The sequence below is a fragment of the Microdochium trichocladiopsis genome, assembly GCF_020744255.1.
Source record: "Microdochium trichocladiopsis strain MPI-CAGE-CH-0230 chromosome Unknown B0I36scaffold_14, whole genome shotgun sequence".
NCBI lineage: Eukaryota > Fungi > Ascomycota > Sordariomycetes > Xylariales > Microdochiaceae > Microdochium > Microdochium trichocladiopsis.
This window is the reverse complement of record NW_025763557.1, coordinates 1,145,943-1,173,741: the sequence shown is the minus strand read 5'-3', so window position 1 is coordinate 1,173,741 and position 27,799 is coordinate 1,145,943. Positions and strand designations below refer to the sequence as shown.

The 27,799-nt window shown below is 55.4% G+C and overlaps 5 protein-coding genes across 5 annotated transcripts; 2 read left to right on the top strand and 3 right to left on the bottom strand.

The window, feature by feature from the left end:
* Nucleotides 1-1,456: 1,456 nt before the first annotated feature.
* B0I36DRAFT_340309 (uncharacterized protein) lies at nucleotides 1,457-2,175 on the bottom strand. The gene has a single exon (XM_046155936.1). The coding sequence runs from the start codon at nucleotides 2,019-2,021 to the stop codon at nucleotides 1,539-1,541; it is 483 nt and encodes a 160-aa protein (XP_046005014.1). The 5' UTR covers nucleotides 2,022-2,175; the 3' UTR covers nucleotides 1,457-1,538.
* A 487-nt stretch (nucleotides 2,176-2,662) lies between these two features.
* Nucleotides 2,663-5,250, bottom strand: B0I36DRAFT_340307 (uncharacterized protein). Its single transcript, XM_046155935.1, has 3 exons — nucleotides 4,863-5,250; nucleotides 3,305-4,789; nucleotides 2,663-3,193 (listed from the first exon to the last, which is right to left on the bottom strand). Exons 1-3 carry the CDS (start codon nucleotides 5,069-5,071, stop codon nucleotides 2,998-3,000), a joined length of 1,890 nt encoding a protein of 629 aa, XP_046005013.1. The 5' UTR covers nucleotides 5,072-5,250; the 3' UTR covers nucleotides 2,663-2,997.
* A 1,390-nt stretch (nucleotides 5,251-6,640) lies between these two features.
* On the top strand, nucleotides 6,641-12,424 carry B0I36DRAFT_356112 (uncharacterized protein; the record flags this gene model as incomplete). The annotated part of the gene is made up of 9 exons (XM_046157534.1): nucleotides 6,641-7,165; nucleotides 7,438-8,186; nucleotides 8,251-8,472; nucleotides 8,553-9,177; nucleotides 9,233-9,312; nucleotides 9,423-9,500; nucleotides 9,571-10,910; nucleotides 10,999-11,247; nucleotides 11,343-12,424. 9 exons carry the CDS (start codon nucleotides 6,641-6,643, stop codon nucleotides 12,422-12,424), a joined length of 4,950 nt encoding a protein of 1,649 aa, XP_046005012.1.
* A 698-nt stretch (nucleotides 12,425-13,122) lies between these two features.
* Nucleotides 13,123-14,523, bottom strand: B0I36DRAFT_399831 (cytochrome P450; the record flags this gene model as incomplete). The annotated part of the gene is made up of 3 exons (XM_046161653.1): nucleotides 13,123-13,299; nucleotides 13,391-14,411; nucleotides 14,480-14,523. Coding segments are annotated over 3 exons (1,242 nt in total), but the record flags the coding sequence as incomplete, so codon positions are not given.
* Nucleotides 14,524-17,527: 3,004 nt separating this feature from the next.
* B0I36DRAFT_299937 (uncharacterized protein) lies at nucleotides 17,528-19,374 on the top strand (the record flags this gene model as incomplete). The annotated part of the gene is made up of 3 exons (XM_046151994.1): nucleotides 17,528-18,444; nucleotides 18,505-18,636; nucleotides 18,706-19,374. The coding sequence occupies 3 exons, from the start codon at nucleotides 17,528-17,530 to the stop codon at nucleotides 19,028-19,030; spliced, it is 1,374 nt and encodes a 457-aa protein (XP_046005010.1). The 3' UTR covers nucleotides 19,031-19,374.
* Nucleotides 19,375-27,799: the final 8,425 nt, after the last annotated feature.

The window sequence follows — 27,799 nt, the reverse complement described above, 5'->3', positions numbered from 1 at the left end:
CTCCAGCATCGTCGAGCTGGAGAATTGCAACACATCCTATTAGGGCACGAATAGAAGAGATGGTTACGATTCCGTTGGTGGTCTGCAGGCTTTAAGAGTAAAGAAAATCACGATTGTCCTTCCGCCACCCCTATGCATCCTACGCACTCGCATTATCCAGTCCAGCACGTCGTGACTCGGATCTCCATACCTCGTCTCCAAACTTGTTGATGATCTGCCGCTTCGCAGAGTCGAGCGCCACCTCATCAAGCGACGACAACTGAACATCACTGTCTGGCCAACTCGCGACAAGTATCAGCTGATCATCCTGCATGCTGAGCTCCAGCTCTGAGACCGTATGGTATTCGAATGAGGATTGATCTTCGGACCCAGGCAGCTGATTCTCGCCATCCGTGTGCATCCAAGTAGTTCCGAACTTCTGCAATAGACGGTTGTTGAGCTCTTCCCACGCACCCTTGACGTGGAAATTGTCGACTGAAAGTCTAGTCTTTTCCCAGCTGATGGTGATGATCCGACGCAAAGGAAGTGCCCCGTGAACATCGGTCCCAAAAGGGGAACGACCTCGCCGCAGCTAAGTAGGACCAGCCCCATTCAATCCGTCTGATCTGTCACACTGCACAAACAGCACACTCAGCATAGCACAAGTTTCCACGCACTATCTCGGAAGCGCGTGGGGACCTCATACACAACGTGGTAAGCTTGAAAAAACATCAAGGGAATCATCATCATCATGGATTTGCTGCGAAAAGTCCATACCAGTGACATGGCGTACGTCTCCGATGGCTGGGGATTCGATGGGTCGCTGGTCGTTGTCGACTCGTCTGGACGAGCCCGACGCGGTAGCAGGTCTCGGCTGTGGCCCTGTAGCGACGGAGGCTTTCGTTGAATGCGCTACGCGGGACTCCGTCATGACCACTTCAACTGTCGCCTCTGTGTTTCGATTTTGGTTTCGAGCAGAAGCTCCCTCGTTGTCTTGTGGCTCGCCGCATGCTCCGCTGCTCGGACTAGAAGATGGTCGATGGCGAGCCTGAGCATACTTGAACCGTTCTTACGTGTCGTGGATCGTGTTTACCTGCTGGTTTAGCGTGCCGGCGGACTTCCTCAAGGCGTTGAATAGTATCTCTTGCTCATCCGTCCATCGGCCCTTGGCAGCTTCTTCCAGATTCTTTAAAATGCGTGTGATTACTCTCTCCACTGCTTCTATGTACTCCAGAGTGTAGAAGACTGCCGTGTTTGGTGTTGGACACGAGGTTTCGCCTGTCGCATCGACATCTGCGGCCGACAGCATGGAGAGCGTCGCGCCCATTTCCGCTATGCTGTGGGCAGGAAGGGGTTAGTTGTAGCCGTAACACTGTTATGAAGCTAAGACTAGGGAGACTACACACTAGACCACTACCCTACCCTGCGGCTTTTATTCGATTGTAATGCTCGATGCGGTGTCGGATAATTCGCAGACAGCAGCTCAGTGAGATGTGAGGAGGGCGATCTGACGCGGACCTGGTACGAGGGAGGAATGGCGCTTCTCGTAGTGCAACAAGCTACCGTTGCAGCATCGCCTTCGCGAATGTAGATGGTAGCTCCCAGTTCGATGAGTGCAACGACTGGCCTGGCCAACAGGGCATGTGGCCCATGCGGACACGCCTCTGGCGCGCTGTCATATCTGACCGGCCTGGGGGATAGGGGTTAGGGTGTGATGCTGGTGATATGTACGGCACGAGAGACCTGGCAGGCTGCCATAGTTTCGGGGACGGCGGCGGCGAGCTCGTAGGCGTGGGTACTCCTTGGGCATCGCTTCCGGTATCTGCGTCTGGCAGAAGCCTCGTCTCTTCATCTGGTAGGAGGCCAGGGTCCGACTCTGGGTCTGCTTCCTGGGCGGAAGGCTGCGGGTTAGCCTTGGCGGCGGAAGACAGCATCATGTTGATGATACATTTGACGAGTCCCAAAACCGCGTAGACAAGGAAGACGGCCTTGTAAGCAGCAATGCCCTCCCAGCCGTCAAGACTCTGCAACGCCTGCACCATCCAGCCACAGGTCAAAGTGCCCAGTGCAGTGCCAGCAGTTCCGAAAAGCGTGTACCAGGCGAAGATGTCGCTACGTTGATCCTCACGTGTCAAATGAGCAAGCACCGACTCTTCGATGGCGCGGAACGGCCCAATCTCGTTGCCGCTGGGGCTGATGACGCCAAAGATGCTGGCAAGAAGCAGCACCCAGTAGTTGTCGACTTAGGCGAATACAGCGCCACTGAGGACGAGCATAAGCGCGCCGACTGTCAGCACGCGCCGGCGGCCAACCGCGTTGGTGATGGCAGTCAATACAAAGCTCAGGACCACATCGCCGAGGAGGGTCAGCGTCATGAACAGACCAATCTGGTCGTCGGAGAAGTCCATGCTGGACAGGAACTGCGCAAGGATCAGGAACGAAGCGCCGTAGGCGTACAGGCGGACGAACCGCTGCAGGCAGAGGAGCTTGACATCCCGGCTCGAGGCGGCAATGGCATGTAATCCGTGGCAAGTCGGGCAGTCCACGATGGTGACTGCGAAGCCATCGAGACGAAGGGCGGTCTTGTGAGCGTGGGTATGACAGGAGGAAGGAGAGCAGTGGTGGCCGTTGTTGGTGGCTGACGCGGCTCTTGGTAGCGCACTTTCGAGGGAAGGGCAGACTTGATGCTTGGTGCGATATTTAGGAGACTGTACTGTGGAGCTCGGCGGAATGGGTCTAACTCCGAGCTTGACACAGCAACAAGGAAGGCGTCATCTTGTGCTTCGCACTGTGCACGCATCATTTTCCAAGGCAGGAGCTACCAACTACGCTTAAGCACCGAGCCCAGGTAATGCCACGATACTTGAATACGTACGCAATGTAACATACTCGTCTTCTCGGAAGGCCATGTTCTCTTTTCGGGCACGACGAAGACCTTGTTCCTGTTGTTTGTAGAAAGCATATCGACATTCTGCCCCATTCTGACATGAGACACTTGTTCCCAACTCCAGAAATATTCTAATTACAACGCCCAAAACCTTTCTGGCACCCAGAACCGCAATGGCCCGTCGTTGTGCCACAGAATCCGCCCGAGCTGCAGCACTGGTTGTTGAAGTCTCCGCCAGCACAAGTGAAGCCACCCTTGCTGGAGCCGCAGGACCCATCCACAGTGGGGATATTGTTCGTGATGCAGGAGCTTGAGAAGCCAGATTGGCTATATTCAGAAGTGTAATTGTCAGTAGGTACTTCATAAAGGGAAGTCTGCAAGCTTTTTAACCCACGAAGAAGGCATGGTTATTCTTAGGGCAAAGACAAAAGTACTCACCACCCTTGGCCACAGTGGTTGGCTGTCTTTCCACAACTGCCTGTGCTCGAACAGCAGTTGCCAAAGACAGAGCCGGTACACGTCTTGCCGTTCTTGGTTCCACAGACGCCGTCAGTCGAGATGGAGCCAGAGCCTGCGTTGCAGGTGCCAAAGCCCGACTGGCAGCCCACACCACAGTGATCAGTACTCCCACCACAGAATCCACTGGACGAGCAGCAATCCCCGAAGCCTGACCCCTTGCAACTCTTCCCGTTCTTGGTACCGCACTCCCCGTTGGTCGAGACGCCACCGGAGCCAGTATCACATGTGCCGAAAGTAGACTGACAACCAGCCCCGCAGTGGCCGGTCGTGAAACCGCAGAAACCGCTCGATGAACAGCAGTCTCCGAATCCAGATCCCTTACAAGCTTTGCCATTCTTGCTGCCACAGGATCCGTCGGTCGAGATGCCGCCGGAGCCGCTATCACATGTGCCAAAGGCAGATTGGCAGCCCGCTCCGCAGTGACTGCTTGTACCGCCGCAAAACCCGCTAGAGGAGCAGCAATCTCCAAAGCCAGACCCTTTGCAGATCTTATTGCCATTCTTCGCGCCACACGAACCGTCTGTGGATATGGAACCGGCTCCCGTGTCGCAGGTCCCAAAGTCAGACTGGCAACCTGCACCACAATGGGTCGTCGAGCCGCCGCAGAAACCGCTCGAAGAGCAACAGTCGCCAAAGCCCGAGCCCTTGCAAATCTTATTACCGTTGGCCGGACCGCAGGTGCCGTCAGTGGAGATAGTGCCGGCGCCGGTAACACAGGTACCGAAGCCAGACTGGCAACCTGCGCTGCAGTGCGCAGTGGTATTGCCACAATAGCCGCTGCCAGAGCAGCAGTCCCCAAACCCGGCACCGGTGCAGATCAAGCCATTGGCCTTGCCGCAGGATCCATCGGTGGTGACGTTGGACGGAGCAGAACATGTCCCAAAGGATGCCTGGCAGCCAGCATCGCAATGGCCGGTCGTGGCACCACAGAAGCCGCTGGACGAACAGCAGTCTCCAAACGCAGAGCCCTTGCAGGTTTTGCCGTTCTTGCTGCCGCACTCGCCGTCCGTCGAGATGTTGCCGGACTCAGAGCCGCCGGTACAGGTGCCAAAGGCAGACTGACACCCGGCTCCGCAGTGCCCGGTCGAGTCTCCGCAAAAGCCGCTGCTGGAGCAGCAGCTGCCGAAGCCGGACTCCGGGCACACCTTGTTCCCGCCGGCTGATCCGCACCGGCCGTCGGGGGAGACGTTGCCAGAGTCTCGACATGTGCCGAACGGAGACTGGCATCCCACGCCGCAGTGCGCCGATGTCGAGCCGCAGAACCCACTCGACGAGCAGCAGTCTCCGAACGACGTGCCTGTGCAGTTGAACTGGTTGGTGCCGCCGCAGGAGCCGTCAGGGGAAGGACTGCCCGGCCCGGGAGGCGGCTTGGTAGGGGCATTGCAGTTGCCAAACTTTGACTGGCTGTTCACTCAGGATTAGTGTCCCACATTGTTTAGAGACGGTTGTCGATTCGAAAGCTTGAAGCTGGACGTACCATCCCTCGCCACAGAAGGCGGTTGACCGACCGCAGACGCCGTCTTTGGAGCAACACGCGCCCCAGGTCGGCGAGCACACGAAGCCACTTGCATCTCCGCAAGTGCCGTCCTCGGTAACGACGCCAGTCTGCCATGGAGGTACTGACATGGTCGCCGATTGGGCCATGGCAGTGCCCACAAGGGCAGCCAGTAGAATGCAAGTTCTCATCGTGATCAAGACCTATGAGCGAGAATTGTTGACCGCTAGCAGATGTGGTTGGTGGCTACAAAGTGATCTCAGAAAGGAGAGTACTAGCCCATTTATCCTGCAAAGAGAAATCAAGATCAGACTGACGAGAAGTCATTGACTCGCCGTCGGTCAGCGAAGACCCATGCGGCGAGTATCTGACGTTGATTGGAGTCTTCTCGGCTATCGTAGGAAATTGCCTCGGCGCTCATGCATGGATTCTGGATAACATTCTACTGAGTAGTCTGAGCTGGCGCCTAGACCACGGTCAGCCAGGGCCCCCCGCCTATGCCTCCAGAAATAGCAATAGCACTTTTTAACCACATGAGCCTGGCCCGTCTTGCGCAACCGCCACCAGCTCCCGAGAGAAGGTTCACCGTATTGGAAGCTGTCTCCAGTCTCTAGCGAGCCGTTGGGGGCTGTTCCGGGATCCACGGCATGGGTCGCCAAGAAGAGAGAAAATTAACCGACCATGCTGACGGTCTGGACCCCATACCAGAGATCCGGGATAGTCAGTACCGACATTGGGCTGACAAGGATTGATACCCATGGCTTTTTCATGGAGAATCCTTTACCAGAGCATAGCGGGACCTGCCGACCTGCCCAATACAGCAATTTGGCCAGAAAGGTAGTTTGGGCCCGCAAGGGCCATGATGCCAAGCCGCACATAGGCTATGCTGTGGAGGAGGGCCCCTGGTCTAGCTTGCTAACAAAACTATGTGCATGGGTGGTTTGAGCCAATCCGGGCGAGTCCATCCGCCATCTCAGCCGGAAGCTCGAGTCACGGCTCAAATGAAACGGCAACATGTAAGCAGCACGTTGCCACACAGTCGCACCCAGACGCACAGGGGCTTGTATTCATTAAGCTATTCTGGGCGAAGCTTATGCCTGCCAAGGCTTCCATAATAGACTATTGTGTGGCAATTCCTTAACCCCTGAGCCTCCGCATTCATTCCATTGTTACATTCCCCTCAAGGCCGGGGCATGCCGGTCCATCTTGACCACCGTTCTCGCCCCCAGCCAACACTGCCACAACGGATTTTGTTGCCAACTCCGATTAATCCGCAGCTCACCGCGTAGATGTCGGTTCATTTAATCTCGGACAGTGCCTGTGCAATGAGAAACGCCGGCTTGGCACGCAGCATAAGCTGACTCGTAATGATCTCGCCCCGCTCTTAATGCCATGGGCTGTTCAGTCGCGACGGTCAGCGCCGGCATGTGCATCCATTGTTACCTGTTTGGTCGGAAGCTTGCCTGGCCACAACTTTGGTCTTTTTTCCCGTTGTGGTGTAGGCTGGCTTGCTGTCTCGGGGTGCGAAGCCAACCTTACGTTGCAAAAGAGTCTCGTGTGATCCAGACGGCCCATCCAGGATACGGAGTCCTGTGGATCCACCACGCTTTACTGCTCATGTCGTTGAGACCGAACCTGCATATACCGTCGTGCTCAGCACTATATCAACTTCATCGTGGCAATTTATATTTGTGCTGTATCACCTTCGCCTGGCCACAACGACTTTATGATGTCGAGGGTTACGGCGTCCTACAAGTAAAATGTTCTCTACGAAAGCGTCAACGACTGCCCTCTGGGCGCTCGCTGCTCTCTTCGTGGTCTTGTGCCTCTCGCCAGGCGTCTTCTTCGCCCCAGCATCACACCCTCGCCATCTCCGACGAGCTCAGGATCAAGTCGACGAAAGTTCCGCCGTTGCTGGCGATCTCGTCATCACGCGACACTCTCCAGGCCATCAGAATCCAGCTGTCGCCCCTCCAAAACCCCTCGATGAAGCCTTGGAACACACCGCCGACCTGGGAAACGCTTCTTCATCCAGTGTTAGCCCTAACCCTAGAAATATCCAGTCGCTGTCGAAGCGCGACGGCGGTCCTCTTTATTGCACCAACGGACCTTGCGTCGATGGCAGTTGTTGCGGTAAGAACAACATCTGCGGATATGGACCAGACTACTGCGGCGATGGATGCCAGTCTCAATGCGATGCGACTGCCATGTGCGGAGAGTATAGCGAGAACGCAGAGATGCCCTGTGGCATGAACCTGTGTTGTTCCGCGACTGGCTGGTGTGGAGTAAGTTTGCTGCCAATTTAGTGCTGTACGAGATGGGTTATTTCTCTGTAGGATCCTTGCTTACACGACATGACCCACAGACAACAGAAGTATACTGCAACAATGCTGATCCCCTGCACGGGACCCTGCCTTGCCAGGCTGGCTACGGCTCATGCCAGATGTATGGCACTCCTTCCTGTCCGGCTGGGGGGGGTTCGACCAAAGGTCGCTCAGTCGGCTACTATCAGTCTTGGAATGTACGGGAGCGGAAGTGCAATACGGTCTCGCCCAAGGAACTCGACACGAGCCTCTATACGCACTTGTTCTACTCGTTTGCGTCGATTGATCCAACTTCGTTCTCCATCGTCAACGCCCATCCTGACGATGCTAAGATGATTCCCGAGTTCACGGCTCTGCACCAAAACGGCGGACCACAGACATGGATCGCCGTGGGTGGCTTCGACTTCAGCGATCCTGGTAGGCCCACACATACGACCTGGAGCGATCTGTGCCTCACCAAGGCAAATCGTGCTGCCTTTATCAACTCCGTCAAGGCCTACATGGATCAATGGGGATTTCAGGGCGTCGACCTAGACTGGGAATATCCCGGCGCGCCTGAGCGTGGCGGTCGCAAGCTGACAGATGTGCGCAACTTTGCTATGCTGGTCCGAGAGATGCGCGCTGCCTTTGGAACCTCGTACGGGATCAGCCTGACCCTCGCGCCTGACTACTGGTACCTGCGCTGGTTTGACGCCAAGGCTATGGAGCCGTACGTCGACTTCTTCGGATTCATGGCGTACGATCTGCACGGCTCGTGGGACGAGGACGTAAAGACTCTGGGCAAGCTCGTGCGCGGCCAGGCTGACATTCGCGAGATATCCACAAACACTGTCCCGCTCTGGTTCGCCGGCCTGGACCCGGCCAAGATCAATTTTGGTCTCGCCATGTATGGGCGCGGCTACACGCTCGCCAGCCCTGCGTGCAACTCGTTGCTGTGCTCCTTCAAGGGTCCAAGCAACGGGGGCCCATGTACTGGTTTTGAGTAAGTCTCCTTCTTGCGCTGCTGTCAACAGATCAGCAGACTAACTGAGTACCAACCTTGATAGCGGAGTGTTGTCCCTTTACGAGCTCAAGAAGCTTATCAAGGAAAAGGGGCTCACACCAACTTACCTCCCCGATTCCATGATGAAACAGCTCACCTGGGATGACCAGTGGATTGGTTATGACGACGACGAGACCTTTGCCGCCAAGAAGGCATGGGCTGACTCGAGATGTTTTGGCGGCGTCATGTATTGGGGCATAGACTATGGTGTCGCTGGTTCCGGCTCGTAAGTGGAGGCTCTTGGTTTCTGAGGCACCCCCTTTGATAAAGAGACCAGAGAGACTGACTGACTGACCGATCTTCCAGACCCGAGGACAACTATCCCGTAGTGTATCTCGATCCGATCATCTATAACCAAGTACCCGCACAGTGCACGCCCCCTTGTCGTCTGGTGTTCCCTCCTACCTCCTTGACGGCTGCAACAACTCTTTCCATCCCGCCATATACTACATCGCTCCAGCTGGGCCAAGGCACTACGACAACCATCACAATCACTGTGCCTGCCATTACTGCGACGTCCATGAGCTACTCAAACATGATTATCAGCCCCGGGCAGGATTCTACCACGATCTACCCATACCTGAGCATCGACGTTCCCCCAGTCACCACAGTTATTGACGGGCAGACAAGGACACTCACGCTACCACCATGGCCTCTCATCACCAACGGCCCACCAGACCATTGGAACTTCACGACAGAGCCGCCCAGAACGGAGGTCCCCGTCTTTCCATTGCCCACTGGTCCCCGCGATCCGCCCGCCCCTACACTGACCCCAATCAGCAAACCGGTATTCACTGGACCGAAGCCTGTTCCGACCTGGCCCACACAGGTTGACGTCGAGCCCGTTCCCACGCCGGTGCCGGACGAGGGTGAGGATGACGATGACGACGGCCCAACGTTCAAGACGTCGTGTAAACTGTGGTTCTTCTGGGTCAGTGCAGCCCAGGGTAATAGTTCAAGGAAACAATGCGCTAACCCCTACTTAGACCTGTATCAGTCTCCCTGGGCCGTTCAACATTGAGATCCATGGATGGAACTTCAATCTCCCCACAGGAATTTGGGGCCCGTAAGTAGACCCTGTACCACTTCGGTTTTGCCCATGTCTTCCGTGCCAGTCGCAGCATCCCTATCGAGTACGTTAGCGTATCTAGGCTGACATTAGACCGATGTCCATAGTGGTATTGCACCACCCGGCATCAAATGGCCCCCAGGGGTGACATTGAAAGGAACTCTACCGCCATGGCCCAAGATCACGTAAGTCCAAACAGCCTCGCGAAGCCTTTGCCCGACATTCCAAGTTCAAAGGAGATACTGACTCAACCAGTGTGCATCCCGGCGGTGCGATTGAAGCCGGGCCTAAGCCGGCCGACTGTACTCCGGCGGAAGCTTCTTTGTGCTTGACAAAGAGTTACTTTGCAACCACCGTCTCTGGTGGCGCGACCAGGACAACCGCCACATCGGTCACAGAAACATGTGCGACCATCACCGGCTGTCATCTCAGGGACATTGAGACAGCTACCAACATTGACGCATGCACGCTCCGGCGCAGGGCCATTGACGTCACGGCCCTGCCGGAGCCCACTAGCACGAGTCTCACGCATGAAGACAACCCGAAAGTGGAAGAGCGCGCTGCTCACGAAAGTGAGCACGACGAGCCTTTGATGCACCTTGAAGCTCGCGCCGAGCCCGACTGGAAGAACTGTGAAGGGCCGGGAGACGGAGGCATCATCTGGCCCTTGTATGGTGGCGACAACGCCCAGCAAAACGAGATCCGTAGAGTGCTCGCCAGCCGCAAGGCGGCAATAGGTAAGGACTACAGAGAGTTCCGTGCCAACGACCTCGGCTACACAGCCTTCTACCTAGTGTACGACATGGGTCCCGCGGCACTTGCGTACTTCAACTCGGCCGAGATGCCCCAGATCTACCTGGCCTACCACCCTGCCAACCCAGTCCGGCCGTCACATATTCCTAACAAGCGGGATGACGATGAAAGTGCTCCTGGGGGAGCGCAGAATGTCACCGTCGCCCCCAGCGACGCCAGCGTCTTGGCGAAGAGGGCGATCGTCACGGAGTCCAGCGCGGCGTGGCAGCTTTCTCTGGCTTCGTGGCCGCCTGCGTACGACTTCAACGCGATTTGGCCACAGTACAACCACAACCCCTCTACCAACAACTACGGCACGTCATGGGATGATTCGTATGGCGCGGGCCAGACAATCTATATCTTGGAATCCGGCCTGCCAGACCTCGATGTAAGCATCAATGTTGCCCGCCACCATTGTGGCGATCTTTACCTCAAGTTTTTCATGACCGAAATTGTGCCATCTGACCTCTTATTCTGCGCGCAGAACTATAAAGACCGGCTCCGGCGCCTCCCGCTGTCCAACTTTGCAGGACCGTTCACGCCCACGGAGTCGGACAACCATCATGGTGCCGCGGTGGCAGCGTTGGCAGCCGGCACGATCGTGGGCATTGCCCGAAAGGCCAATGTCGTCTTCGTCGAGGTCCGGCTCGGAACTGCCACTACAATCTATGAGACATTCCTGGAGGCCTTTATCAGGGTCGCCGACGATGCCGCGAGCAAGCCCAAAGACACGTGCGTCGTCAACACGTCGTGGGGTTATGCAAAGACGGGCCCCGTCAGCTTGGCATTTCACGAAATTTTGGGTACGATCACATCCCGTCCTTGAAACTGTACCCCCTTTTTTCGTGCTCGTGCTGACCTTGTTGTGTACTTGCCCCTCCTCCTCGTCAGTCGCCCTCATGAATGCCATGGCCGTCAAGTACGGCTGCATCTTTGTGGCAGCCCCCGGCAACGATGGCAACACGGCAACGCACTACCCGGCGCTGGCGCGAGACCAGGTCGCCGGGATGATGATTGTTGGCGCCGTGGACGCCTTCGGAGCAGCCGCGTCTTTCAACTCGGGCAAGGAGATCATCAATGTGTACGCCCCTGGCGTTGGCATCCCGATCGTTGCCATGCACACCTCGGGCACATCTTTTGGTATGTACATGGCCTTCTGCGCTGTTCCTGCACTTTAGCTCGACAGGGGCTTGAGAGCGATTTTGCAGACTAACCATGAGTACGCGGACTATTAGCATCTCCAATGGTGGCTGGCTTGGCCGCCTATTTCCGTGGCCTCCCCAATTACAACGGAGGGAGAGACCCGGCAAGCATCCGTGACTTGATCCAGAAACTCTCCCGGCCGATCCCGTTCCGAGCCCCGCGGCAGGGCACCGGGATCCCCGTCATCTGGAACGGCATCGAGGGCAATACATTCTGCACGGTCGTCAAGAGGGGACTCGAGTTCCGCCAGGACGGCGGCTCTTGTCCACTGCCCAGTCCCGGCGGACCTGGGGGTCCAGGCGGCCCAGGTGGTCAGGGGCCCCGTGGCCCTGTCGGCCCTCCGGTGACCTTCCGGCCCGGCCCTCCGAGCCCGATCTGTACCGCAAATTGTGGCGTGCTGTGCAAGGGCTTCTACTGCGATGCCAATCCAATCGGTCACCCCCCAGACTTCACTTTCACCCCGCCGCCACCGCCTCCCAACACTTCACAGCCGCCGGCGACACAGCAGCCGCCATCGACGCCCACCAGCCAGCCGGACATCCCGCCCATCGACATCACCAACTTACCCACGCTCGAACCGGTCCCAACCGGCGGCCCGATCCCATCAGACTGTGCCTCCGTCTACTCCTGGACAACCTGTGCCCTCGGTGTGCCGCCCGGTGTGTCCGCATGCCAGACCTTCAGCACATGCGTGTCGACCAAGGCGCCCCCTCCGCCACAGACCACGCACAACCCGGACGACGACATCCCGACGGGCCCCCCCACGTTCTATCTCTACAACGGCGCCTGGGTCACCGAGGCCGCCGACCCGCACATCTTCGCCAAGGCCGTCGAGAAGAAGAACGTCGACAACTGCGACGCCATGGACGAGTCTGAGGACCTCGACGGCGCCAAAGGTGACAGGTCTTACCCCTGGCCCGAGCAGACCTTCAAGGTCAAGCTGTGCTCCAAGGATCTCGAGTTCAAGAAGACGGACAACGACTATGACGTGTACAGCGGCGGCAAGAAGGTCGGCAAGTGCAGCAAGGGCTCTGATACCATAAAGGACTGCTTCTGGGCCCCCATCATCTCGGCAGAGTTTGACCAGGCCTATGCTTGCACGGGTGCTTGTTGATTGCATGCGCGCTAACATTTTGGCGGGAGGTGATGGGAGGACGTGGGGGCATGGGTCCAGGCACAAATAGATTTCCTATGTTCATTGCGTTTTTTCCACTTTGCCATGGACATAGGTACTTATATTCATGGATTGTTGTTCTTTACCTACGAATGCGAACACGAATAATTGGATGCAGTATTTGGGGTGTCAATGTTGACAGAGCTTCGTATTAAGGATGCAGCGAGCTGCTCATATAGTTGCCTACCTCCAGGAGAATTCATGAGCAGCATAAGCCACGCCCCGGAACGCCAGCTATACACTCCAGGGGCCTGAAATGCTCAGTCAGGCACTCCAATATCTCTCCAAGTAGGTTATGTGTTCCTCCGCGTCATATGCTCTAACTGGAGTGAGAAACTCAACGCTAGTCCGATTTTCAGGAGACTATAGAGCTCGGAGGAAGCTAAATCCGAGCTTGATCTAGCAATAGAGCAGGCTGGCCTAGACTCCACCATGTGCTAGCATGCTTCCCAACAACCGTGGCCACAGTTGACCGCGTAGTCCAGACAACAGCCTGACACTTCCGCATCTACGCGTTGCAATGTACTCCTCTTTTGATTTTTGCAACGCCAATGCTCTGCTCTGAGGCCCCAACTAGTACCCGAGTGTAGCTGTCATTCCATACCCATGCCGAAGCATATGGGCACTCAAGCTGGCGCTTATATCCTACGCTGGCACTTGAGAAATACGTTTGTCTCCAGCTGTCCGGCCCCCTGACGATTGTAGATGATACGAGGCAGTGGCCCAGACCTGCGATTTCCAACTTTATCGCAGACGTGGAAATTATAGTGGGCTACGAACAGCACGTTCGCCACAATCACATTCAGCTCCGCAAACTTTTTACACCTCCCATCAGCCCTTGCGAATCACTCGCCTGGACAAAAACAGGGAAAATAAAGAAAGAAAGAAAAAGTATCATGTAATTACCCTCCTAGCCGGACAAGGATGATTCCCCGACCCCCAACCCAGGTACCCGTGAGGCAAGTCATCGCCTTGGTGCTTGTCCCCAAGAAACCGACTGGGATCCCACTTCAGAGGGTCCGGATAGATTGCCTCATTCATGTGCGTATCGGCCGTGGCATGGATGGTAAGGCTGCCCGGCGGCACGACGAGGCCTCCGACACCAATCTCAAGGTCCCTGGCGCTGATGTTCTTCCTCACCACCGACCCAGCCATGGTAAACCGGATGCTCTCGGTGATGGCCGCCCTCAGGATCGGGAAGCATGTCTCCCAGTCCCATACTGACAACCTCTGCAAGGTGTCGACTAGTGGCTCGGATGCATTTGGTGATAGAGCGCGCCGTCTCTCGAGGACAGTGTCGATCTCGGTGCGGACCTTGTCGAGCCACTCCGGCTCGTTTGCTAGACTGCATATATTATAGACGGTCGAGAAAGTGGTGTTGAAAACCCCAGCGAGCACAGCGCCGATGACCGAGACCGATTGCATCTTGGATCCCAGGTCTGTCTCGATCATCATCTGCAGCATGTCATCCTCTGTACGCCCCGCGGCTTTACGCTCCCGCGCAATCTTGGTCACGGCCAAGTGCAGCTTCGCGTAGCCCCAGACCTTGCGCAGCTTGGACGGCGTGGGCAGCCAGGGCAGCATGATGTCAATGTACGGTGAGTCCTCGAGGGGCATGTACACGCTCCAGGTCTCGCGCAGCAGGGACGGGTCATTGGCGATGTCGTGGACGCCCGAAGCGCGGTGTGTGAGCTGGTAGCTCAAGAGGCCGAGGAACTTCTGGGGGTCAATGATGGCCGAGCTGCTCTTTTCGTCTGTCCTGAGGCCTAGAGCGCGCATGTGGGAGTCACTGTCAGAGACGAGGCGTGGGAGAATGGTGGTCATGTGATCAACCTGTGCGCATCGCTTGTATATCTGAAATACCCGGCGCGTGGAGTCCTTGGTAACTTCGCTGATGTCAAGGAAGCCACCCAGCAGAGCGACGAACCTGTCAATGATTTCGAGATTAGCTTACCGTCCTTGTTGAGATCAGAGACTCCTGGAGTGTGTACTCACCCAGCCGTCGGATCCAGCCCTCGCGCGGTCAGAAAGCTCGTCCGGCACTCCCTGGAAGCACAATCCAGGTCCGGGTTGACTTCCTGATCCGCATCGCCATCGCTCTGGCGGTTGTGATGATGGTGTTGGTGATTTACAGCAATCGCGATACAGGTTGGGAATTGACCGCTGACTTCCAGACCGCCGTGACAGCCACCACTGGCGAGGTTTCGGCTGTGGCGGCCACTGCCGACCGATCTGCCATTCGGGGAGCAGTGCGCACCTACCGACACATCCGTGGAATCCCCGGGGCTGCACCCGCACGTCGTCGCTGGGCCTGGGGTCAGCACCCGCGCCGTCAGTGATCAACCGGAGTCCCAGCCGTGGCCAGTCGATACCACTTTGCCAACACATATTTCCTAATTTTCCTAGCGTCTCGAACAACAGGGCGGTGCGCCGCCTTTACCACATCCGAAATGTCAGGGAAGAGGCAATCAGAATCGAAAAGAGGTCAGATCACTTTATGGTGGGCGTCGCTACATTTTGAAGTCGACCAGGGCGTCACCTCGTCGCGGGCCCGGTGACATCTCTTGGGTGAGTGGCCGAGTGGTGGGCAGAGTGTGGCGCTAGAGCACCACACGTGGCTTTGCCACGATATGTAAATAGCTTTAGCTACCAACTCTGCACTGGGGTTAACTTCGATAGAACAACACCATCCCACCCATCGTCACCAACCATTGCCGGGCATTGTCGTGTCGACTTCGTCTTTTTTCAACCCCTGGTTCTCTTATCTCGCTGCGAGATGAGTGCGCCATGCTTGTGCGACAGGCCGCCACCATCATCTTCGGGATCTTATCATGGTACTTCTTCAAGATCCTTCCGTTGAAACCCTTCTCGGTCCAACACATTGTCAGGTAGTGTGGCCCCCTGGATCTCACTACTTCAACCCTCAACATTACGGTAGGGGGCTTCGGGCTTGCCTCCAAGCTTCCTTCGAAATCGACCTCCTCTGGATCTTTCCCTGCCCCGACCTCCCGCATCATTCTCAGAACGGGGCGTACACGCTTGGTCTTCAAGAGACCGGGACAGCTATCGATGAGAGCTGTATTCCAGTCGAACATAGTGGCATCCTGCAGTTCGCCGCTCTTCGTGAAGCCACGCACTAGTTCAGAGAGTCTTGGATAGTTCTCGAAGACCTTGGCAAGTTTGTTGTTTCGCCATTCTTTCTCCTTAATGATCTCCGTCGGCACCAGGACGGTGTGTATTTTTTTCTCTTCAACAAGCTTCAGGAATCTCCATGCTGAATACATGTCGACAGCAACGTTGAACTGATTGGTCAAGATGTTGAGATTACCGTATATGTAGCAAGCCATAGTTGTGGCGCTCTCCATGGGCAGATCGTTCTCAACCCACTTGAGAGCTTCGGTGAAGGGTCCGCCTATGGCCGCGCGCGGGCCTGCATCCTTTCTATGAAGCAGACCGTAGACTAGGGGGAGAGCTTTCTTCAGCTTACTTTTCTCGGCTGCAGTTCGTTTCTCTTCACGCAGGGCCGTTTCCTCCTCTACGAGCTGATCAAATGGGAGGACGATGTCGGCCTGATTGGAAGCTCGTCTTTTGGCATCTTTCACCTGAATGTAGTCGTTCCACACCCGGAGTATGAGCCTTTCGCGCTCTTCGCCATTGTTCGACTTCAAGGCTGCGTCGAGCCGCTCCTTCAGAGCTTCAACTCTCTCCTCTTCTTCTCGAAATGCCCATATGTAATCGGGACTGTGGCCCTGGTGTCCCAATCCTGGTGATATCTTCTTGATTGAATCCTCGTCCGTATAGAACTGGTAGCGATCTCGAGGGATGTTAAGACCGTCCAGAAGGGTCGTCCAATAGTGCGCAATGACCTTGACATAAGTACTTGCAATGGACTTGAAATGGCTCCCACCGGCCTCAAAATGTCGGTCTGGCTTGCTGAACCACTCCTCCGCGATCTCTTGCTTGATTTCCGTAACCCATTTCGGCTTTTCTGTAAACGGTGTCAACATGCGTCTTATGACTTCGTTGTTATCGACCTCTCCGTTCGGTCGCGTAGTGTACTCCGAAACGGCATTGTACACTTCACGGTAATGACTACCATAGTCCTTAACAGTGAGGTCGACAGGCCGAGGCGAGAGAATGACACAAACACGTCGACGTGGGTTGCGCCGAATGATGGAGAGAACCATAAACCAGTTATCAGGGTCGGGACAATCAACAAAGACCAGAAACTTTTTTCGCGACTTCTTGGAGTGCCCTGCCTGATTTGAAGCCATGGCTGCTGATTTCGGAAGAGGCCGCACGATACTGGTAGTTCCTAGTTTTGCTGGGCGGTCGCTGAATTGCAAGTACACCTGGCTTTTAAGCTGGCCTTATATGTACTGAGACGTCGTAGGCGTGAGTGTTTGTCAGAGCTACTTTATTCTAATAGGCGTCCCTTGCCGGTGATAGGTCTAACAATTCAATTCCCTAGAATCTACAAGATCGGCCGCCTTCCCTCGGCATGCTTGAAAGACACTCCACAAACAATGGACTTAAAGTTGCACCACAAACAGAGCTAGACAGGGGTGCTTTGGGCAAGATAGCAACGCAGAAGCTTTTGCAAATACACGTGCAATTCCCAAGGTTAGACAGGAATGCGGCTTGGTTGGAGATAATCCAAGTTAGTCAAACAAGGAGACGGGGACTCCTTCCGCAGCGCATCATTTTGAGCATTTCTTAAACGTGTAGAGGCGAATGCCGGTCCCGTGTAGCCGGCGGAGACTATAGAAACAAACAGATCCCCCAGGCTCCTCACTCAGCCATGAGCCATGATGCTTGCTAGTTGCTGTCAGCACGTGATGCTTGATTTTTGCATCTTATCAAGCAAATGCACTGGCTCGTGACTTATCTACCATGGGCCTGCCATTGCACTACAGTTTGACTCGTGTTCGCTAAAAACGATTGAACTTAATAAGTCTTACCCCACCAAGAATACAAGAAATGCACATCACACGCATCGTGGGCACAATCGTCTCGTTACTGATTCTGGGTCGCCTGTGGCTGATGTACCGTGGAACAGACGGGGTAACATTCCTTTCGGCTAGTGAGTCGGACGTAGGAAGGACAGATCTTGCAACCCTCGGATTTGTGCGTCGAGCCGGTAAAGGCGGACATATCAGGCTCTCGTCAGCCTTCAAATACACACAAAGCTGTGTCCAGCTTTCTCGCGATCTACCCGTCGACAGAAGTAATGTCACAAAGGTTGCCCGACGGCTTATCGTAGAGCCCATCAAGGCAAGGTTAGATCAACCTGGATCTCTGCAAATAGAGCCATGCGATGCGATTCTCCTACCATTCAAAAATGCATACCCACGATCAGCCAAATATGAAGACCTGGCATTCGATATGGCCACGTCTTTGGTTCGTCTAAGTCAGAGCGTCGACTCGATTGCTCATTGGGCCTCTAACCGGGGTACACTCCTCGTCGTGGTGATCGAAGACTACATCGGGCATGAGGACGAAGTCGCCGACCTGCTTGCACAGTTTCACAGCCTCAAGATCAACGCCATCTTCATATCGCCCATCGCCAGCAACCATTCCATGTCTCAATCACATTTTGCAGTTCTCAGCAAGATGCTCGCCGAAAGCGGGCCAGAGACAAAGTGGTTCGCTCTGCTTGACGACGACACGTTCTTTCCGCACCTGGAGCCTTTATCCACGGCACTCAGCTCTCTTGATCACGAAAACAAAGACCTTTATGTTGGCGGGCTGACGGAGGACTGGGGGTCTCTCACCCGATTCGGTCTCATGGCTTATGGCGGTGCTGGCGTATATCTCTCTGCACATCTGGCCAGGAAGATCGGGAACCTGGACCAGGCCCTCCAGTGCATCGAGGAGTCCCCGCCTCAGCTGGGAGACATCATCATCCGTGACTGTGTCTACCGCCACAGTAGGGCGCGTCTGACCGTACTGCCAGATCTGTAAGTCCTTCCACCCCATCATTGATGTCTTGTGATAAGAGTCTAACCTCCTCGATAAAGATATCAACACGATTTGCTGGGCGACCTGCGCGGCTTCTTCGAATCTGGCGTTGAGCCTTTGAACTTGCGCCACAGGAAAAGCTGGTACAGCGAACCTGTAGTTTCCATGGCGCAGGCGACGAACTTTTGCGGGTAATTCATTCTCGTGAAGCACCGGGGTCCCAGCAACGTGTATGCTGACTAAGCGAGCTTGTGCCACAGGAACTGCTTCCTTCAACGATTCATCTTTGGCAACGATACTGTCCTTAGTAATGGCTACTCGATCACCGTGTACCCAAAGGGTGTGGATTCGCTCGATCTGAACAAGATAGAGCGAACATGGGGCAACGTCTATGCAGGCGAGGACCCGAAGTACGAGTACAGCATGGGGCCGCCGCGCGACAGGGTGCCCGACAGTGATCACAAAACGTACTACCTCAAATACACGGAAGTCAGGGCAGATCTCATGAGACAGCTGTATGTGTGGAAAGGAGTTGAAGACCGTGGAGTGCCTGACGAAGTTGTCGAGCTGGTTTGGAGGAGATGACTCAACGCCAGGGTCATATCCTGCTCCGGAAATGGCAGAATATCATGTCGGGTAGGATTTTGTTCGGTTACAAGGCCTCAGAGGAAGAACATGTACCTCGAAAACTATCTGGCAGTCACAGAAATATGGCGATCAGCAGGCAAGAAAGCAAAGCGTGGAAGCATGAATCACTATGCCGACATTGACAGACTACTCGTCCTCCTCGCTGTTCCTCCTTCTGATGACCGCAGAGCTGAGTCCTTTGGGACTCGTTATGCATGCCTGGACACGGTATGGCACGAGGACGATGTACACCGGGAACTGAGTCCTAGAATCAAGACGGGAATCAAGACGGGGAAGGCAACCTCGAGTTTTACCAGCAGAAATCTATCAAGAGATAGGCAGCCGTCCAGCAGTCGGCGCGTATGTGTGCAGCCCCCTTGTGCGTGCGCCGAGTCTGCCTGCTAGGCTCGACACAATCCCCCGAAATTGGTGAAAAGGAGCTGGGCGGCCGCACCGCCCTGAGGCTCGTGCTCTGTAAGAACCCCGACGATGACCTCTCGAGAGGGCCATGCAATGAACGTGTGACCAGTGATGATCGCTTTGGTTTCTAATCGAGTACGGGGCGGGGACATTCATTCGGCTGCTGGCGAGCGCGTTGCATGGCAACCATTAAAGATGGCACAGCTGCTTTGGCCCGGCGCACATTGTCAGCGACGGCACCCTCAAAACTTTTACATTCAGCGACCCGGAGCTCGGGCAGACCGGTGCTGCAACGGGTTTAAAAAGCGAGCCGAGTCCTAGGCGGCCGAGCATTATGGTGCGATATAGCAAACACGCTGCAGTAGCTACGCGAATGGGCTTTGCGTGACTGCGCATCGGAGTCACAGGGCATGGGTCGCACAGCGGTCGTAAGGCGGCACGTTGGAACAAACGAAACCTCCCTCGGATGCCGGACTGGGTTGTCGCCACGAGCCCGCCACAGCGCAGCGACCGCGGCGGCCCATGGCTTCCTTCGGTTCTTGCTTACCGGCTCAACATGTAAGTTGGTCGAGGCAGTGTCGCCCGGCGGGTCGGTCGCCAGGGTGCAATCGCGGTCTGGGTCATGAGCCATGCACAGCACTTGGTTGGCGCTGCCCAGACTGTCGATGCTTTGTTTGAGAATGCAAAGAGTGCGTGCAAAAAGAACTCCCAGGAAAGTCATATCATCGGCTCAGAGGAATGCAGCCTCGTATTGAAAATTACGGTTCATTGTCGGCTTCAGGTGGCCATAATGAAACTGCCCGTCTGCTCTGAGGGCTTGGCCTAGGACTGGTCCTGAGGCCCCCTGGTGAAGGTCTGATTGTGCGCCCTCATGCTTGCCCTCTTTTGAGCTTGCGCGGTGGCAATGACCCTGGAAGTGTCCTGACATGCAAAGGCCACCTACCCGCTACTCGCGAATGTTCGTTGCAGGCGGGGATACTCAGCTCCTGCTTGCCGTCATGCTTGCGTCCGCTGAAGGCAGCCAAACCTCCCTCCAGCCATGTTTGGTGAGTCTGTGCGGCCACCTGGCGAAGCCTCGGGCCGCCACAATGCGGTCAGCTACCCCTTGAATTATCAGGACAAGCGTCCCTGCGATGCTTCGGCTCCTTCATGCTGGCTAATAAGCAGAGCACCCCGGGGGACATATCTCCAGGAGAGCGGGAGCACTTGCAGTGCGAGCTCCACGGGTGACTAGGTGGCGTTATGTGGTGCAAAGGGGTTGAAGCGGACCCACTTTGAGGGGCTGCCAGGCACCCAGCGTCGCTGGCTGTCAGGCATCCGCCGTCAATGCACCTTGTCACTAGGTGCTAAAGACCGCACTTCCCCGGCAGCCATCACCAGGCCATCACTCTTTTCTCCATCATCATCAACCCCGATCTGCTTCACGGGTGCACGAGCCAGCACCGAGGTAAGCGTACCATTCGAGACCGCCTCCAGCACCTGCCAATACACCAGACAGGGCGATTCTGAATCGTTGAGTCTGCATTCGTCTGCTGACTCCGCCAGCACCTCTTCTTTCTTAGTGGACAGAGACCAAGCCAAACATGCTTAGTCTACAAAGTCTCTGGGCAGAGGCAGTCGCCATCTCACCAAGTGGCAAGGAAGACCCGCCAGAAGAACGTACACATGGACGAGTTGTTTTCCCAACTTGGCCCTGAGGCCGGCTCCGACGATTGCAGCCGTCACACCCGTCACCTGAATGATTGACACCAAGCAAAAGCGCAAGGTCTAATCGGCGCGTCCGCAGGTCTCATGATCAACGCAGCGATGCACGAGAACCAGCTCTGCGTCCCGGCAGCCTAGGAGGACTGGGATACAGATACCAAGGATCTCTTGCAAGAGCTCTGTGAAGGCGTTATCCACTACATCTTGTCGCTCGACGAGCGCTTCCGCTTCGAGCACAAAGTCGTCTTCGCCGCAGTCAACATTGCTCTCCGTGCCATCCTCAAACCTGAAAAATGGGCCATTTTTGAGCCGACCAGGGAGGTGCTCTACGCGAAGGTCGGCAGCGCATGTCTTGACATGGCACTCGGCCTCACCGCAGTCCACAGAGCCATCGTTGAGGCGATGCTGGAGACCGCAGTCATGGATACAGATCGCCAGCTCTCCATGGACAGCATTCTCAGCACACGGGCGAGCATCCTGCACCGCATTGGCCACTGCGTCAACGGCTCAACCCCAATCCACTTCCTCGACTTTGTGTATCCTCCCGATTCGCGCACCCCCTTGGAGCAATACATACGCTTCGAAGTCTTGCGTGTCCTCCGGGCTGCACTGGTGGAGCCGTCTTTCTTCTCTTGCTCTGCGAGCCAGATGGTGGCTGCGGCAGTCTCTGCAACGTGGCGTCGTCGGTTCGGAATCCCCTGGGCGGAGCCGCTCGATTCCCTTCCTGGTCACCATTACGAAGAAATCAAGTGGATAGCGGACCTTCTGTAATGTCGCAAGTGAGTTGCGGGGTGCGGTGATTCCCGGCTCATACTCTCTACAAGAATGTCTTATGTGTATGGGAAGGACATTCGTAAAACAATGTCAAGGGTACCCATAGATTTCTTGCCCTACGGAACCTCCTCGCCGCGGTCTGGGAAGGTGAGACATAGTGTCTGGCAGTGTAGGTGCGGGCCATTCGTAGGCGAATCGACATTTGTATGTACATAAAGCTGGTCAATGTATCTCTCGTTTAGTTACACTTCCTGTCAAGAATTTGCCCGAACCTTGCTTGTCTCAGCCAGCAATATGTGTGACCTGATCTAGCGAGACGAAGCTTAGCTAATTGCCTCCCCTACCATCTGGCGGCAAGGAGTAAGCCGCTACCAGGCGCTCTTCCCACTTGGTATGTAATACAACTTCCTACATATTGTTGCCCCTCTGTTCATGCAAGTTTAAGTCCGCGTCGAACCACGTCCTCTCCTGCAGCAGGGACGCGGAGCGGCGTTCCGCCTGGTGCGCTGTGGCCGATGTCCCACCCCGAACAAGCCGTAGATAATTGTTTTTTTTGTTTTTCTTTTGGGCCGAAGACGACGGCCCACAAGCCCAGCCAGTCCGACGTGCTGAGCTTGTGGGATGCCCCGTGACCGAATACCGAGGGAGCTCACCGCTGTTGTGGTGGAGTCCTGTTTCAGCACTGGGGCGGGGGCGGCTCTGTCGCATGTGTACAACATCCACCATGTCCTGCCAGCTCCTCCTCCCTAAAGTGGCAAGTGGGGTGGGGCAACGCGGCTTAACATTCGTCAGGTCTTTGATAGGCCATCGCGCAGCACGCATCGTGCACGATTATGCCAAGCCCAATCGGAAGGATGATGATCATGATGGCACGTCTTTATTTCTAAGGTTTTTCGAACCTGTCTGCCATTTTTCGCGGTGCTATTACGTATCTGGCCCAGGTCCCCGTTGATCCCGTTAGAAAGCGAACGGACGCCAAGCCAATTGTTTGTTTACGTTCTGTCGGCTAGACCCCAGCATCTGACTCCACCCTTCGTCTCGCCCAGCTGGAGCGGTTTGTTTGTAGTACAGTACTCTTAAATGCGGTGTTGGGGTGGTTGGGACCGCTACTCACGCGACTTTAGGCACGGCTGTGGAAAAGCTTCCACGCCCGTGGAGAAAGTTCCACGCCCGTGGAAAAGCTTCCACGCTCGTGGAAAACTTCCCCAGCGCCCCGCATTTCGCGAACCCCCTTTTGGCCAAAGCGACGTCTCTCAATCATCTTTGCGTCTTCATTCTCCGTGTTATCACTGCCTATGGAGGCTATGAAGTATTTTGCCCTAGGCCGGGCTAAGATCGACTATAAAAGTGACGGCGCCCCACCATGCGGTTGGACATTTCCTTCATTCGAAGATTTAGAACGGATCGTGTCAGTGTTTGTCAGCCGACATGGATACAAGGCCAGAACGAAGGAGAAGAGGGAGAGGACCCGATTCTATGTCTGCGGATATAAACAATGTCCCGTTGCGTGGAGCGCACAACGAGTGGTCGACAAGTTTCCTCCGCTCTTAGATTCGCTTGAGGTGGTCCGCATACAATATTCAACCACGATCAGCCACAACCACCAGCTTACCGCTCGTCCGGAGCCAAAACCCCTTCCAGTCGATATGATCTGGCTCGGAGTCCCATTTGGCCCCCTGGTTGAGGAGGGTCGATCTGACTCCGCTATACCATTAGGTGTTCCGATGTCTCAGGAGGGGAAGAGGCTAAAGTCGTCTGCTCTCGATCTAGTAAATGTCGAGCCGCATTTCAAACACCAAGAACATGACGATGACGAGACCGTATGGGTCTATGAGCCGTTGATCATGGCGATCTCGGCAACCATCAAGAACCCATGCCTTACGATGTCGGCGACTTTAACATGGAGTGCAGACTTGTTCCGAGACCTTCGCGAACAGCTTGCCGATGCCACATCTGAGAGGAAGAAGCTCGTTCTTCTCGGATGCATGTCAACGCCCATCCTGGTGCCGGAAGGGCCCTCTTTCGATGAATATTGCGAATATATGAAACTGTTTATGGACAACAATGCTTTTATTAAGGCAATTGCTACACCGGCGTGAACGAATGGCTACACCGGCGTCACTCTTATACAGGCGTCGCTTTTACGGCCTTTGATTGGTCCATCCCTTTTTGTTAGTGCATTTAGATTCTGCCAACAGCGCCCGTTGTACCTCGGGCTTACCTCTCCACCGCAACGATCGACGCGCCTTATGGAAGCTCTTCACCAGCTAGCTACTACACTAATTACCTCTTTGCCGCATGTCGAGCCTACTTAGAATGATTTTCGCGAAAGATACGGTATTTGTTAAGGTCACAGGGCTGGAGTGAGGTGTGTTGGACCCCTGCTGAGACCAAAACTCGAACACAGGCTGTATCAGATCGCGCCAACAGCCTCATCTAGAATCGGCATCGCAAAGCAGGTCTTTACTTTCTGCCCGAAATGAGACCCTTCTTTCCTTCTTTCATAGTCGAATCAAGTACTCTTTTACTCATCTTCTCACCGTGCGTGCGACACTCCCTATCGCGATCGAGGCCGTCATGTCCCAGCCCGAGTCTCCATCTAGCTCCCTAAGCAACCAACGACGACGAAGCTATCAATTCCGGCCTCGAAAACGACAGCGGCAGGACCAATCTGATAGTTCAAGACCACCTTCCTCTAATAGCACAGGCACGAGCATTGGCCGACACTACGGCGTCGGCGACGATGAAGCACTCTATAATCTTTTCGCCTCATATCCAGAGACGTTGACGACCGCGCCACGGCCCCGTGGATCGCGCGGGCTGAACGAGCCACCATGGGGGCTACGATTCGATCAAGAGATTCACCTTTCGAACGATTTCCCATCCCAAGGAAGACGGTCCCAACGAGTTAGAATCCCTATACCAGGCCCAGAAACGGACCAACTACCTCGCTCCTCTCCACCGCAATCAGTACAAGAGCATCCCTCTCCCACCAAGGCCGAGTTTCATTCTGTTCTCAAGCTAGTACGCGAGGTGATTGGGACACACCGGAGACTAACCCTCGAGCTCGTCCGGTCATACGAACAAGTCCGCCAATGGCGTGAGAGATGGGGTTACTCGCCGCTTAGTTCAGATGCACTCGAATCACCTCCGCCCTACTCGCCTCCCCGAGACAGGCACTCTCCGACTATAGCTTCACCGCCCTTGCCCGACCTCTCGTCATCGCCTGTCCCTGACGGGATCCCGAACCCAGCTATCCCAGGCGACCCAGCGCCGTCAGCCGAAGTCCTGTTCGAGTGGGTGAATACTTTCGCGAAGGCTAATGGCTTCGGTATTGTTCGACGAAATGCACATTCATATAAGGGTCGGAGGATCCGGTACACTTTTCAATGCGATCGATTCGGAGAACCAGCCCCTAGTCAAGGCGCAGGACTTCGACGACGGAAGTCTCGAAAGTGTGGATGTAAATGGATGGTTGTTGCCGAGGCGTTAGAAGAGGGGAAGTGGCTCTTACGACAACACTCGAAGCCCGAACACAGCCAGCATAACCACGGCCGCAGCATCGGGCCATCTGCTCATCCCTCCCATCGGAGACTCACCGAGCCTATCAGGACAACGGTCGAATCGACAAGCCGTCGGGTCGGAATTCGGGCCCGTGACGTACGTGCTATCGTCCAGGAGCAGCATCCCGAATCATCCTTTACACGGAAAGACATCTATAACGCCAGATCTCGTATCAACCGAGACAAGCTGGATGGCCATACTCCTACTGCAGCACTGATCAAGCTGCTTGACGAGATGAAGGTTCCCTATCTCGTTAAGTGGGGAGACGATGAGCCAAACCGTCTTGTTGGCCTTGTCTGGACATTTCCTTACTGCCTCCAGATGTGGAAGCGGTTCCCCGAGGTGATCAGCTTCGACAACACATATAACACGAACCGCTTCAAGCTTCCCTTATTCCAAGCAACGGGACAGACATGCCTTGGCTCTGTCTATAACGCTGCCTTCGGTCTGATAGATAACGAGAGGAGAGAAGGGTTCCAATTCCTCTCCGAGAGCATTCGACAGCTAGCAGAGCAGCACTCCATCCGGCGACCGGATGTGATCGTCACCGATTTCGACGACCAGATGAAAGCCGCATTGAACGACCAGTTCCCCGATGTACAGCAGCAGCTGTGCATCCACCACATCAATTCGAACATCCTGCTTAAGTCAAAGCAGAGGTGGGTTAACGCCCGCAGCAGCAGCAGAAGTAGCCCTGGTACCAGCGACGGAGAGGCAACTACCCCGCAGCCACAAGCTCAACTAACCCCTCAAGACCGAGAGTTGGTTCACACGCCAATAACCGAGGCTATCCCTCATAACTATCGAGGAGTTCTCATCATGTGGAAGCTCGTCTTATTTGCTGAGACGGAGGAGGCCCACGACGAGGCATGGGCAAACCTCTGTAAGGAGTTTGATGACCAGCGAGCTATCCTGCGGTATCTCCATGGAACCTACATGCCCGTCAGGGCCCAATGGGCCCGCTGTTTCATCCGGAAGTATCGCAATTTCGGGGTCCGTGTCACCTCTGGTACAGAAGCAAGCAACAACAACATCAAGAGCTATCTTCTGAATGGTATGAGCAATCTTTATCGCCTTTTTGAGGCTATGCAGGACATGATGAAGGACCAAGAGCGGGATTTCAACGATGCCTGCGCAGCGGATGAGGTACTTACCGCACGAGAGTATATGGGGTCCAGCTCGGAGTATCTTGGCGAACTCCGAATAGCGCTCTCTTCGAAGGGTCTCGGACTGATCACGAAACAATATCGGCTGGCAAGGAAAGCAATGCCGACAGGAAAGAATCCGTTTCCTGACCCTCTCGGGGATTGCGGCGAGGAATGCTCGGTTTCGACCGAACTTGGAATCCCCTGCTGTCACACAATCTACTCAAAGCTGGGAAGTGGCACGCCTTTCACCAAATGGGAGGTCCATCCTCGGTGGCGCCTACGAGAGCCATCCTCTCGAGATCCATACCGACGAATCCTCGACCCTAAGATCGCCACTGCTCTCCGGGGCAGACCTAAGAACACCACGCAGGTTGTTCCAGCGCGGCTAGCCATCGGGGCAAGCAGCCAGCCCAGTAGCCAGCCAGCCAACAAACCAGCAAGCAAGTCACCACGGCGCAGACGTGGTCGACCACCGGGAAGTCTCAACAAGTCAACGCTAGCTAGGCTTCCACTGGAAGTGAGCCAACAGACCAGCAGCCAGGCTAGTAACCAGGCCAGTACCCCATCCCAGCGCCAAACGCGCAGCCGGTCAGTTGTTCTTGGAGCTGGAAGAACTACAGGAGTACGTGCCAGCGGGCGGCAGACGCAGCCTAGCATTCGTAGGCGAAGGAGTCAGTGGGAGCTGCTTGACAGCGACGAGGAGGTACTTCCCTCGATAGTAGTGAGAGGATAGCGATATGGAGAGCTGGCATCTAGAGCATACTTGAATTGGTCTTGTTCTGCAGATCTTGTTATGAGCTCGATCTAGACCTGGGTTGACCCTATTGGTTCTTTACCGAAGCTGAGGGACTTGTTAAGGGAGCTGGCTTCACCGCCTTTGCGCCGATGTACCTGTGGGTCGAAGGAAAAAAGAGCGAATCAGAGGCCATGGAAGTGACGCCTGTGTAAGAGTGACGCCGGTGTAGCCATTCGTTCACGCCGGTGTAGCAATTGCCTTTTGTAATCACAGCGATGATCCACCTCACCAGTGTTTCGCTACCACCTCCCGTGTAGATGACGTCGACATGGTTATTGAGCCCTGCGGCAAAACCAGAGAACTCGGCAAGATCTTGCAGCT

Bases quoted from the DNA above. Each gene is read 5' to 3' on its own strand.
- B0I36DRAFT_340307 (XM_046155935.1), bottom strand. From the start codon at position 5,071: ATGAGAACTTGCATTCTACTGGCTGCCCTTGTGGGCACTGCCATGGCC. The intron at 4,790-4,862 runs GTACGTCCAGCT...CTGAGTGAACAG, and splicing joins GCCTTCTGTGGCGAGGGATG to CCAGTCAAAGTTTGGCAACT. The intron at 3,194-3,304 runs GTGAGTACTTTT...TTCTGAATATAG, and splicing joins AACCACTGTGGCCAAGGGTG to CCAATCTGGCTTCTCAAGCT.
- B0I36DRAFT_340309 (XM_046155936.1), bottom strand. From the start codon at position 2,021: ATGGTGCAGGCGTTGCAGAGTCTTGACGGCTGGGAGGGCATTGCTGCT.